Source organism: Rhinolophus ferrumequinum, chromosome 3 (genome assembly GCF_004115265.2).
Source record: "Rhinolophus ferrumequinum isolate MPI-CBG mRhiFer1 chromosome 3, mRhiFer1_v1.p, whole genome shotgun sequence".
In the NCBI taxonomy this organism is placed as follows: domain Eukaryota; kingdom Metazoa; phylum Chordata; class Mammalia; order Chiroptera; family Rhinolophidae; genus Rhinolophus; species Rhinolophus ferrumequinum.
The window spans coordinates 3,057,553-3,070,868 of record NC_046286.1 but is presented as its reverse complement, the minus strand read 5'-3'; the positions used below and the strand labels follow the sequence as shown (position 1 = coordinate 3,070,868).

The 13,316-nt window shown below is 41.7% G+C and overlaps 1 protein-coding gene across 1 annotated transcript; it reads right to left on the bottom strand.

Annotated features, from left to right (window-relative positions):
* Positions 1–7,439: 7,439 nt before the first annotated feature.
* Positions 7,440–13,027, bottom strand: LOC117020899 (HLA class II histocompatibility antigen, DQ alpha 2 chain-like). Its single transcript, XM_033103698.1, has 5 exons — positions 12,870–13,027; positions 8,968–9,216; positions 8,260–8,541; positions 7,881–8,042; positions 7,440–7,746 (listed from the first exon to the last, which is right to left on the bottom strand). Exons 1-4 carry the CDS (start codon positions 12,949–12,951, stop codon positions 7,888–7,890), a joined length of 768 nt encoding a protein of 255 aa, XP_032959589.1. The 5' UTR covers positions 12,952–13,027; the 3' UTR covers positions 7,440–7,746; positions 7,881–7,887.
* Positions 13,028–13,316: the final 289 nt, after the last annotated feature.

The window sequence follows — 13,316 nt, the reverse complement described above, 5'->3', positions numbered from 1 at the left end:
CATATTCAACGCAATTCCTATCAAACTACCAACGTCGTTTTTCACAGAAATAGAACATATAATCCTAAAATTTATATGGGACCATAAAAGACCCCGAATAGCAAAGGCAATCTTGAGAAATAAGAACAAAGTGGGAGGTATAACAATACCTGACTTCAAATTATACTACAAGGCTACAGTAATCAAAACAGCATGGTACTGGCATAAAAACAGACACATAGATCAATGGAACAGAATAGAGAGTCCAGAAATAAATCCACGCCTATATGGCCATTTAATCTATGACAATGGAAGCAAGAATGTACGATGGAGTAAAGACAGTCTATTCAATAAATGGTGCTGGGAAACCTGGACAGACACATGCAAAAAAATGAAGCTGGACCACCTCCTTACACCATATACAAAAATAAATTCAAAATGGCTTAAAGACTTAAATGTAAGATCTGAAACCATAAAATACCTAGAAGAAAATATAGGAAGAAACTTCTCAGACATTACCCAGAGTAAGATTTTTACTGATATATACCCTCGCTCGAGGGAAGTAAGAGAAAAAATAAACATGTGGGATTATATCAAACTAAAAAGTTTTTTCACAGCAAAGGAAACCATCAATAAAACAAGAAGGGATCCTACTGAATGGGAAAAGATATTTGCCAATGATATATGTGATAAGGGATTAATATCACAAATCTATGAAAAACTCACTCAACTCAACTCCAAAAAAACAAACGACCCAATTAAAAAATGGGCAGAGGACTTAAAGAGACATTTTTCTAAAAAGGACATACAGATGGCAAACAGACATATGAAGAAATGCTCAACCTCACTAACCATCAGAGAAATGCAAATAAAAACCACAATGAGATACCACCTCACCCCAGTCAAAATGGCTATCATCAATAAATCAACAAACAACAAGTGCTGGCGCGGATGTGGAGAAAAGGGAACGCTTGTGCACTGTTGGTGGGATTGCAGATTGGTGCAGCCACTATGGAAAACAGTATGGAGGTATCTCAAAAATCTGAAAATGGAACTACCCTATGATCCAGTAATCCCACTCCTAGGTATCTATCCGGAGAAATCCAAAACTCCAATTCAAAAATCTTTATGCACTCCTATGTTTATTGCAGCACTATACACAATAGCCAAGACATGGAAACAACCAAAATGCCCATCGGCAGATGACTGGATTAAGAAACTGTGGTACATTTATACAATGGCGTATTATGCAGCCATAAAGAAGAAAGAAATCTTACCATTTGCAACAACATGGATGGACCTAGAGAACATTATGTTAAGTGAAATAAGTCAGACAGAGAAAGATAAGTACCATATGATCTCACTTATTTGCGGAATCTAAAGAAAAGAATAAGTGAATGAACTAACCAGAAACAGTGTTGGAGACAAAGAGGAAAAACTGAGGATTGCTAGATGGGCGGGGGGGGGGGCGGGTGAAGGGATTAAAGGGCAGTCGGTGACCACAGGATGGCCACGGGGTTTGAAAATTATTCTGGGGAATGTAATTTAGCGGTTACCAGAGGGTAAAGGGGTTGGGGGGTGGGGGATGAGGGTAAGGGGGATCGGGTGTACGGTGATGGAAGGAGAACTGACTCTGGGTGGTGAACACACAGTGTGATTTATGGATGATGTGATATAGAATTGCACACCTGAAATCTATGTAATTTTAATGACAATTGTCACCCCAATAAATTTAAATAAAAAAAAATAAAAAAAGAATTGTTTTCTTTATGCACATTACAGCAGTTCCCCCTTATCCGAGGGAATACAGTACAAGATTTCATCACACTATTTAGAAAGGCATGTGATTTGAAACATATTGTTTATTTCTGGAATTTTCCATTTAATATTTTTGGACCATGGTTGACCATGGGTAACTGAAATCATGGAATGCAAACCTGCAGATTAAGGGGGACTACTGTATTTATTAAATTTATATTGGCAATATCCTTTCCAGATAAATATTATTAGCACTATTTTGCAGATGATGAAACTGAGGCTTAGAGAGGTTCAGAGATACACTCACAGACATAGAACTAACAAGTGACAGAGTTGGGCCTGAATTCTAAAGTTCATGCCTTGTGTTGAATATCTACTACCATTTATGTCGCGTATTTTTCATTCTCTCTTTCTCAACTCTCTCTCCTACTTCCAATTCCTTTTCTTCTGTGTGTTCCATACATCCCTTCTCCCCATTTCCTTTTCCTCCCACCTGTGCCTCAAGTCAGCTATAGAGCTACCACAGCTCTCACCCATCACCTTTTAGCAAGCAGGTCAGGCCACATGAGACATGTGCTTAATTTAAAGTCCTTCAGTTCTACACACCACTTCTGTTTGTATTTCTCCTTTTGCCCTGTGAAAGGGTCCTAAGCCAACTAAAAGAGATTAGATTTAGAAGCCTCTATTCACTGTGTACTATAGGTTAAAAGCTCTTAAATTTTGTTTTGAGAGAGTATAAACATTTTCAGTGACAGAATGTGTACAAAAACGTAAGTTATCTTCTCTGTTTTTGTTGAAGCTGGGTGATGAGTACATGGGGGTTCATTATATTATTCTCTCTGCTTTTCTGTATGTTGGAAAATACATTTGTGAATAAAACCCCCAAACTTCTCTTCTCTGTACTTGACATTTCCATAATTGCCTTCCTTTCTTATTACATATTCTCTATTTAATGCTATGGTGAAGAAATAACTTTAAAAATAAAGTCTCATTTTGTATACCCTAAATTTATACAATTTTTATTTTTTCAATTACACCTCAATAAAGTTGGATTTAAAAAAATGTCAAACACAAAGAAAGGTTAATTTCTGAAGTAAATTTCTTAAGACCCCAAGATTAGGCCAAACTTCTTAAACTACTTAAATAAAGACAAACATCCATGTGTATTTTCTCCCTTTTCCATTCTTCCCATTCTTTTTATGTCCCCAATTTCATGCTAATGGAATGTATGGTTGCAGAGAAATGGAAACCTGTCTTGACTCTCAGAAGTAAAGCACAATGTATCTGACAATAGCGAATTCAATCATGTGAAAATGGCTTCACGATTCAGCTGAAACTCCATACGGTTTGTTAATCAGATTTAGTCACCAAGCATCCTGCTGTTCTCATATAGAACAAGGCCAATCTTACTAAACAACTTTATATGGCATGCATATCCTTGGGGAGGGAGGGACATGGCATGAATGCTTGGCTCCTGATGATGGCTGTACCCCAAAGACTCTGAGGTTCTGGTTTTATATCCCATGAGGGCAGTAAGATTTCACTGTTCCTCATAACAACACAGTGGCTGCCCATACATGGCACAAGATAATGAGTGTGTAGACTGTACTTGTCTATCATCACTATTGGGAAAACAACTATAACTTAATTGTCTCCATAGTAGGCCAGTGTTGCCAGCTTCCTACTTATTTCTTTCAATTTTGATTTTTAAATTTATTTTATTTTTATTAAGGTATAATTGACATATAACATTATATTTGTTTCAGGTATACAACATACTGATACAATATTTGTATATATTGTGAAATGACCACCACAATAAGTCTAGTTAATATCCCTCACTGCACAGTTACAAAAGCAAGAATTTTTAACAGCTGTTTTGTTTGAATATGAATGAAAACAAAGCCTAGCATTTGGTTAGTATGTTTTTTTTTTTAATGTATAATTTCTGTTTTCTATTTTTCCTTGCAAATTATTTGCTGAAGAGATGGGGTTGTTTGTCTGTTAGAACTTCCCATACTCCATCTTGTCGGCTGCATCCCTGTGATGTCATTTGTCATGGGATTTGTGACTTGGGCTCCAGAAAATATAACACCGTTAACATGTATTGACTGCTTACTATGTGTCAGGCTATGTGTGAAGTGCTTGATTTGTAACAAAATATATTCCCTCAAAATCCCTAAATTGTTGTGGTGAATATAAACCTGATATATTTTATGTGGTTTTTCAATTACGTAGATTTTAAATAGTGTATTAAATATTTCTAAAGTCATACTTTATGCACACAATCAGAAATAATTCAAATAACTCAAATAATTGTTCAAGAATCACATAATTTAAAATCATGAGGACTGATTTCTAATTTTGTTTTTAGTAATGTCATGTGGTAATCCCACTTTTAATTATTAACTGATAAAAAAGAAATGTTTGCTCTTGTTTTTTAGAATTTTAATTATGCTATATTAAAATTATATGAAAACTTTATGAATGAATCCCTTTAATAAAATGCAACTACCATTAAATTTGCTTTCCTTAGTACTTTATGGGAAAGGAGTCTGAGTAGGGCAGCATTTGTATAATTCTGGGACACTGGTCATAATGCCATTCAGTATAATCCTTACATTACAATAGCATGCACACACACACACACACACATACACAGACACACACACACACACACACATACACAGATACACACACACACACACACACACACACACACACACCATCTCCAAAATGGTGGATTCTTACCTTATGAATCATTGAAATTTACATTAAATTTATTCAAAATCCTATTGGCAAAAACTCAGCACATTTGTACATTTTCAGGTGACTTACTTTTTTATATTAAAATTTTATTTTATATATTTATATATTATGAAACTGCTGATCTTTTGTTTTCTTTTTAATACACTTTATTTTAGAACAGTTTTAAGTTCAGAGCAGAATTGAGTGGAAGGTACAGAGATTTCACACACACACCCTGTCCCCACACATGCATAGCCTCCCCCTTTATCAATATCCCCCACCAGAGGGGTACATTTGTTACAATTGATGAGTGAACCTACACTGACACATCAAAATCATCCCAAGTCCATAGTTACATTAGGATTCACTCCTGGTGGTGTACACTCTATGGATTTTCACAAATGTGTAATGACATGTATCCACTATTACAGTATGATACGGAAGAGTTTCACTGCCCTAAAAATCTTTTGTGCTCTTTTACCTACATTTTCCTGATCATCTCTGGCTCAAATTCCCTACATTTAATAATTCCTAGTCTGCATTTTAAATTATTCTCTTACTTTTTACCTCACAGGTAGCTTTTTCTCCTTTAATCTTCTTTACCTCCTCCATAAAGTAAATATACATAAAGATCTGTTGCATATAACATACTTGACTAAAAATTTATGGGCTATAAGGAGGGAACATATTTCTTATTAGAGTAAAAACCCAAAGTCAAATATTACAACTTCTTGCCACAAGAGTTCTCTTAGCAACCCTTTCACCAATGATGTGTCACTGATCACTGTATATCTGTTGGCTCAGCCTGACCCAATCTCAGCCTCGTATTCTAGAGAGGAAAAAATCCTCCAATGAATATGTGACAAGAAATTCATCCAGAGCTTCATGTCTGAATCTCCTAAATCATTAAAGTGCTCAGAAACACAAAAGTGCTTTTCATATAACATAATCCTGGTTTAAAAATAAATTCACAGTGGCTATAACTAGCAATGTTTTCTTATGTATCTGTATACTATGTGTAAGGCACTGCCTACACATCAAGATTATTCAAATTCTGCCAGTAACTCTGCAAGGAAAGTTATCACTCCTATGTTATGGATGAGAAAAATAAGGCTCAGAAATGTTTTACCCAGTGTTATAAAGTTTAAAAAACTAGCTATAAAGTGCTAAATCCTGGATTTGGATTAGGTTTCTTTGTACTGAGCTATGTTGTATCAGTTACTATGTTAATATTATGTCTTTATTTCCCAGTTACATTTTAAGCTCACTGATGCAGATGGCATGAGCAGGGACAGGCTTATACATTTTGTAGCTGTTCCGTAATGTCATATTAGACGTGATGTACAGACTCTGCAGTTGCAGAGTGGAAAGACTGAGGCAATGTGCCTAAAACAATTTTAAAAGGTAAAATGACTTCAATTCAGATCACGTACACTCTCAAGAGTGAGGTCGTGGACACACTGGGGAGAACCAAAGAATCCCCCCTGTTGATCCATTTCCTCTGCCAGGGTTCCCACTAGGAGACAGTGAATCTAGAGAGGATGCAGCACCCATAGCTGCCATTATCTCAACCATGTTGTCCCTCGTGGGATTTCTCTCATAGGCTCATGGTTCCCTTAGCCAGGCATGGTGAGGGGCAGGGGACTGGGGATATTAGGCTATTTTGCTGCTCCTTAGGGTACAGAGGGACTCCCAGGGAGTCACAGGGATTCAGTGAGGCTGACTTAGGTTTATCTGTCTAGAAACATTCTGCAGCCAGATTCACTCTACTGTCCCTGACATGCCATGGTGGCACAGGAAAATCTGTGCAGTTGTCTAGCAGGGATTTACATATGAAGTCAGGCAAACCACATCTGCATCCTAGGGACCCTAAATTTGTCTGGTTTCTACTCCCATCCCTTTTCCCATTGTTACTGTTAAGTAAGGACAAAGTATTGGGTCCTTCTGAGAAACCCACTTTATTGTCTTATTCTAATGCTCTCCTAAATGAATTCCGTTTCTTTTCCTGCCTAGAAAATTTTTATCTCCTCAAGGTTGAGTAGAGGAGAAGAAAGCTTTTACCATAATATCATCATTTATTCTTCACAGATTTAAAATTTGGGGAAGAAATTTTGACTTCTGGTAATTCTGAAATTCAAAATTTCTTTCTACTAACTTATTTCTCTTATAACTTTTAAGAACTATATAGAAATGAGTACAAATTTCTTTCTTTTTTTTTTTTTAAAGATTTTATTGGGGAATGGGAATATAACTTTATTGGGGAACAGTGTGTACTTCCAGGACTTTTTCCAAGTCAAGTTGTTGTCCTTTCAGTCTTAGTTGTGGAGGGCGCAGCTCAGCTCCAGGTCCAGTTGCCATTGCTAGTTGCAGGGGGCACAGCCCACCATCCCTTGCAGGAGTCAAATCGGCAACCTTGTGGTGGAGAGGACGCGCTCCAACCAACTGAGCCATCCCGGAGGCAGCTCTGCTCAAGGTGCCGTGTTCAATCTTAGTTACAGGGGGCAGAGCCCACCATCCCTTGCGGGAGTCGAGGAATCGAACTGGCAACCTTGTGGTTGAGAGCCCACTGGCCCATGTGGGAATCGAACCGGCAGCCTTTAGGAGCATGGAGCTCTAACCGCCTGAGCCACCAGGCTGGCCCCCAGATTTATTTCTTGGTTTTTGTATTTCTCTTATAACAAATCTACACCCAAGGCAAAGGGCATATATTACCTTCATTGATGCCTGAATTGCGGGCGAGTGGGGGGTGCCGAGCGGGGTTGAGGGTAGCAGTGGCCCAAGGTGGGAACACAAGGAAGAGAGAAATATTATCCTCAGCTCAGATTTCAAAATAGATTGTTTTCTTGTATGTTACTGGGAATGAATCATGATCTGGGAAATAAGATGAATGGGTCTGAAGCATGAGGGCCCGTGGTCCTAGCCAATCCTGAGATGAAAGACAGGAAAACATTCAGTAAAGACCTCATAAAGGGAGTTTATTGCTTCCATGGAGATACTAGTTCAGGGTCACGGAGGGATTAGGTAGTGGGTGGGCTACCCCAGGAATCCCATAATAGGTAACAACTGAGAAAAGAACAAACACTCAGGAGGTTGGGGGAGCGTTCTGAGGGGGATGTGAGATGCGAGGGGGATACAGCACCTTAAATTCCAGAGAAGCAGAGGGAGAAAGAGGAAAGAAGGAATGCGGTGAACTGGGCCAGGAAACAGCGCTGGGCATCATCAGCACGTCCACGTTTTTGCCCTTGTTGACGGGCAATGTACCTGCAACCAGACAGACATGAGATCTATGGGTCCTGGGGGGCGTCTTAGGTGGATTCTGTGCCATCATCTTTGCAATCACATTTGTGTTCACAACCTCCGCCCACTTTCCTGCTTTTATAGGTCTGAAGCCTTACCTTCCCTTTACAAGGGCCCTTGGCGTGTGGAGGCGCCACCTGAGCGCAGGCCTTGGATAATGAAGACGGTCCCCACCACGATGCCCACGAGGCCCACGGCCAGGCCCAGGGCGCAGACCACGGTCTCCGTCAGCTCTGACATGGGGGGTGGAACCTCAGGCTCTGAGGAAGTGACGTTGTGAGGTCAGAACCCAGTGTTCTGAGCCCGTACCTGGGATGGAGGGGGGGAGGGGATGGTCCCACAAAGACCGGGGCTTAGAGAGGAGGGTGCCGTCTGCTAAGGTGTAAGTTCAGGGCCACGAGCGTTAGGGGATGATGGGCAGGAAGCTCCGCTGTGACAGGGAAAGCAGGTAGCAGAGGCGGTGGGGCTCACACCTACCCCAGTGCTTCAGAAGCGGCGCGTCCAGGCCCCAGTGCTCCACCCGGCAGTCGTAAACGTCGTCCGCAGACGGGAGGAAGGCGAGGTAACTCATCTTCAGGAAGGAATGATCCTCCTTGGTGAGGAAGCTGGTCTCAGACACCCCCTCCGTGACGGGGTGCCCATTGCTCAGCCACGTGATGTTGAGCACAGGAGGGAAGATGTTATCCACAAGGCAGATGAGGGTGTTGGGCTGGCCCAGCGACACGGGGGACTTGAGGAACACGGTCACCTCAGGTACCTCTGTGGGAAGGAAACAGCACCGATGGGAACTCCGCACTGCATCACAGGTGGCCCTCCCACCGACACTGGCCCAGGTGATAGAGGAACAGCCGTTTCCCTCCCGCTTGGGAACCACGATACACTGCGCACCCTCTATCCCCACGCCTTCCCTCTGGGAACCCGCGCATTGAGGTAGCAGGTCTGTGGGGCACCTCCGTGAAGAATTCAGGATTGTGTTACTGGAGTAAGAACCCTTCTATTACGTGGAAATAGGCGATTCTGGGATGGGAGGGGATGAGAGTTCAGTAATTATTACGAGGAGATCTGGAAACTCCTTGGAAAAGAGAATATTATAGAGTAGTGACCAGTATCTCCCACAGGGAAGGAAGGAATGAGAGCTGGTGTGAAGGGGCAGGCTCAGCAAAGTCGGCAGAACTGGGCACACACCGTTGGTAGCTGCGGTGTAGTTGAAGCGTTTACTCCAGATGTCAAAGTTGTATTTTTCTACAGCCATGTTTCTCAGTGCACCCTGCGGGTCAAAACTTCCAAATTCACTAAAGATAGGCAGCGACCAGACAGTCTCCTTCTTCTCCAGGTCCACGTAGAACTCCTCGTCTCCATCAAATTCAAAAATGTACTGGCCAGAGGTACCGTAAGACTGGTAGAATTCTGCACCATAGGAGGCAACGTGGTCGGCTGATGAGTTAGGGCCACGAACAGAAAGGTGGAAAACAGGGAGAGAAAATAACCATATTAAACCAAGTGACAGAAGAAACTGACTTTCAAATATCAGGAGCTTCATTGTTGGCAGTCTTCTGGCAAAATGCCCCGCCTCTGCTTCCTCTCCTCTCAGTACTGGTGGTTGTCTGGTTAGTGTCCATTCTCTTTCCACTCTAACCTATGCCCCACGAGGGCAGGATTGCACCGGCCTGTTTATTGCTACTCCATGCATGCCTAGCTCAGCACAAGGCACATCGTAAGTTTATGGTAAACATTGTAATTGAATGAAAGAAGGAATGAATGAATGATCTTATTTAGCTTTCTTCCCCAGATTCCATTTGCTTCTGCTGGCTTCAGAAGTTTTCGCTCTCATTTTATCAGTAAATCACACGTTCATTATGGTTCCTTTCCCCTCAGCACCGGCTCATAACAGGACTTTTCCTACACAGGGATTCCTTCTCCTCTTTCCCATCTGTCCCCCTTTCTTCCCCCTTCCTCCTCCCCCTCCCCCTCCCTTCTCCTCCACCTGCTTCTCCTTCTTCTTCAACCCAGGAAAAGTACACAGGATATTATTCCTTTAAAAGAAGTTCTTCTGAGTATTATCTGGTATAAGATAGTGTATAGCAACAGCAACAATATTACAAAATATATATATATACATATATAAAAAAAAGATCTCTGTTTTGGTAACAGTGGTGACCCTTAGGGAGAGCACCTGATTTCTTATTAAATTTTTTTAAATGAAATGCTTATTAGTTTTTTGATTTGTCATTCACCACCCCTCTTGTTTTTCTCCCCCTTGGAGGAGGTTACTAAACCCTTCTCCTCATTCTCACTCAACATTTCATTAAGGACTCAAGGTAAACTATGGCCCTTTTCCTTCAACGGACAGTGTACTTATCTGAGCTTCATCCAGGATAGGAAGAAAAAATACTAAAGTTAGCCTTTGGAGTGGGACATGCCATTTTTTTTTTTTTGTAAGGATAAGGCCCATCAAACCACAACTGGTGTATTCACATTCAAATAATGAATTAATTAAGGATCCTCAATAAGGAGGATTTCATCCATTATGTAATTTGTTTCATAGTTAGCAATGCTATGTAGAGCTTCAAATATTTTCAAGAATGGAAAAATAAAAATGCATATCTGAGGATGCTAAAGCAGAATGGCAGCGAGCGAGGTATGACTCCACCCAAATGAGCCTAACTGGACAATTTCGTCAAGACAGATAAGAGCCCTTTACCATTTCCTCTTTCCTTCCTTTCTCACCTACTGAACATCAACAAGGTGTCAGAGATTGCGGAAGGCAAGGAGTAAAACACCAATGAGCATAACCTCTGCTGTCAAGGTGCTCATTGAATGGGGGGAGAGTTAGGTGAGTGTAGGAGCAAACACCGGTCTGCGGTGATGAGCTCTGTGATGGGGATATCTAACACCCTCCACAGATACCTCATCTGCCAATCAAACCAAACAATGCCATCATTTTATGTTCTTTGGGCTTTTCAGGGGTCTGTTTTTCTCCCCAAAATGAAGTTATCTTTTAGGATTTCCCAGATACCTCTAATTCATTCTTGAAATTCATTCTGCTTACTTACCACTTATTAGCTGAGTTCTCTCATGCAGCATGTTTTGACCACATTATGACCTCCAACCCATCCATCCCAATGCCCTGCTTTCCAAGTTTATCTATTTCTCAGTCCTTCTCAGTCCTACCCAGCATGACGCCCGTGGATTACCACTTAAAAGGCCCTCCAGAAAAGCCTCCTGCAAGCTTCTTGACTCCTTTTTCCAGCATGATTATGTGCAATTATTCCTTTCATCTGGTACTTGTTCTGGGCTGCTGGCTATCGATAAAGAACACCACGCTGCTGGGCCAACAGGAACTAGTTCGCTTTTATAGTTTCAGCCTCAGCTGGGTCCACTGCCCTGCTCAGCAGTGGTCTTACTTTCCTGCACCATTTTCCTTCCATCAGCAATCTGAGCACCCTCTAGTAGGCAGAAAGCATGTCTTTTTATCTTTGAATCCCCAAAATCTAGTTCACTGTGTGCTCAAAAATATGTATTAAATGTCAATTGTTATTCTTGAGGATCACAGAGATTTGGGGAGGGCTGACAGGCATCCAGTAGCAGAACCAGACAAGAGTCAGAATCAGCAGTGACCCAGGCTGCATTTAGACTTGTGAGCCCTTGGCACTGTTGTTTCCAGGGCCCAGTCCTCCATCAATATATTAAACATCATATTTTATGACTGTATTGGTACAAAGACAAATACAACCCAGGCTGGATTAAAAATTGAAATATTATCTCCTACCCTAAAAGTTTGTGGTTTTTTTCCTTCTAATTTTAAAGAAAAAAACCATTTTCATAGGGCTCTGCCAGCTTCGCGGGCCCTCAGCAATGAGCTCACTGTACCTAACATGGAGCCAAGCCTGACCAGGTCACTCTGGGGTGATGCTGAGGAAAGGAAACTGGGACATGCCCTGGAGAAGCGAGCGAAACTGTCACTGCTGAACAAAATTAGAGGGGGAGCAGCTATGGTTCCTACAGCTGCTGAAGACTAGAGTAACCTCCATCTCACTTCCGCTTTGAACTATTTGGCTTTTCTCCTTTGGTTTTTACTAAATTACTCTTTGTATCTATAAAACAACAGGGATAAGAGCCGGGGATGGATCCTGAAAGGAAAGGAGAAGAAAGGAATGTATGAAGAGAGGGCGGAAAGGGGTGGACATTAAAGGCAGAGGGGACCAAATAATTACTCCGTGCTTGCCCGTTCCTCCTCTTACAGGACTTCCTTAGATGGAGTGAAAGACAGGTGATTTGGGCTGATGATTTCAGAAAAATGTAATTAATTCGCTAACTTATCATAAAGTTCGCAATTTTAAAATATAAATATAGTCCATCCTTTGTGAAAGAAAAAAATTATGAAGTTATACCTGTGATAGTAATAATTTGAAAACAAGAATAACCATTGACATTTGTATGTCTTCATTTTTTAGAAAGCATATCTACACACCTATTTTATTATTTGTGAGGTGACATATGTAGGTAACTGAGACTAAGTGAGGCCCCTGTGGTACAGTGATTTGTCTGAAGGCATTCAGCAACCGGGCTCCCTTACCCGCCCCTCGTCTGTGCCCGTTCCCATCAGGAAATGTATGTACATCTGAGACAAAGTAAAGGACCTTTGTTTATAGCTACACAGGATACATCATTTGTGGGACTCTTTACCCCAAGGTAAACTACAGGAGAGATACATAAAACCTTCAAATGTTGTTCGGAGACATTTGGGAGCAATTGTTAATGAATTTTCAGTAATAAAACACCCACTCGGGCAAACATCCCTAATCTCCGAGGTAATCATGAATGAATGCCATAGAGCCCTTCCGGCTATATGCACTGGGTCCAATATTAGAAATAAGAATGTCTGCAGTCAGGTGTGCAACAGAACAGGTAACAGAAGATGGGTTGGGATTCCGGTTTCCTAAAGGAGGAGCTGCCACAATTTTTAGATCTGCTTAATATTGAGAACACCTTTGAGGACTCTCCACTGTTGCTATACCAATCTCTCCCCCCCGCCCCAATTCCCTGTTTCTCAGTTCTAGTCCCCCACCCCTCACCCGTGCACTCACCCACAATGTGTTCACCTCCACAGGGGCTCATTATGGTGGTCAGGGCGAGGGCCCCCAGAATCAGAGCTCTGTTTAGGATCATCCTCTTCCCTAGGTGGTCGCGGCAGTGCTGTTCTGAGTTGCAGAGCAATAGTGAGGCAGGAGCTGAGAGGGAAACATCAGGGCACCCAAACCAAACCCAGCCTGATCAGGTTCTGGCCAATCAGAAAAATCCCCTATGATGACACCGCAGTTGCCAGTGGAAGAGTTTGCACTAAGGGGCCCAGCAGGGACTGGGGAATCCCCTGGTTCCGGTGCAGCCTCCACTCAGAGTGGACCTGAGGGAATTTTCTATGAAAGGAGAGGTATTTAAATCAGAATCTTCTTACGTGTGTATGCCTGCTGCTGGCAAGAGGGTGGGACTTTCTGAGCAGCCTCACAGATAGATAAGGTCACCATTCCTATGCT

Excerpts from the sequence above, each read along its gene's own strand:
- LOC117020899 (XM_033103698.1), bottom strand. The coding sequence starts at position 12,951 with ATGATCCTAAACAGAGCTCTGATTCTGGGGGCCCTCGCCCTGACCACC. Across the intron at positions 9,217-12,869 it reads TGGAGGTGAACACATTGTGG|CCGACCACGTTGCCTCCTAT; the intron begins GTGAGTGCACGG and ends CTAACTCATCAG. Across the intron at positions 8,043-8,259 it reads GCCGCTTCTGAAGCACTGGG|AGCCTGAGGTTCCACCCCCC; the intron begins GTAGGTGTGAGC and ends TCACTTCCTCAG.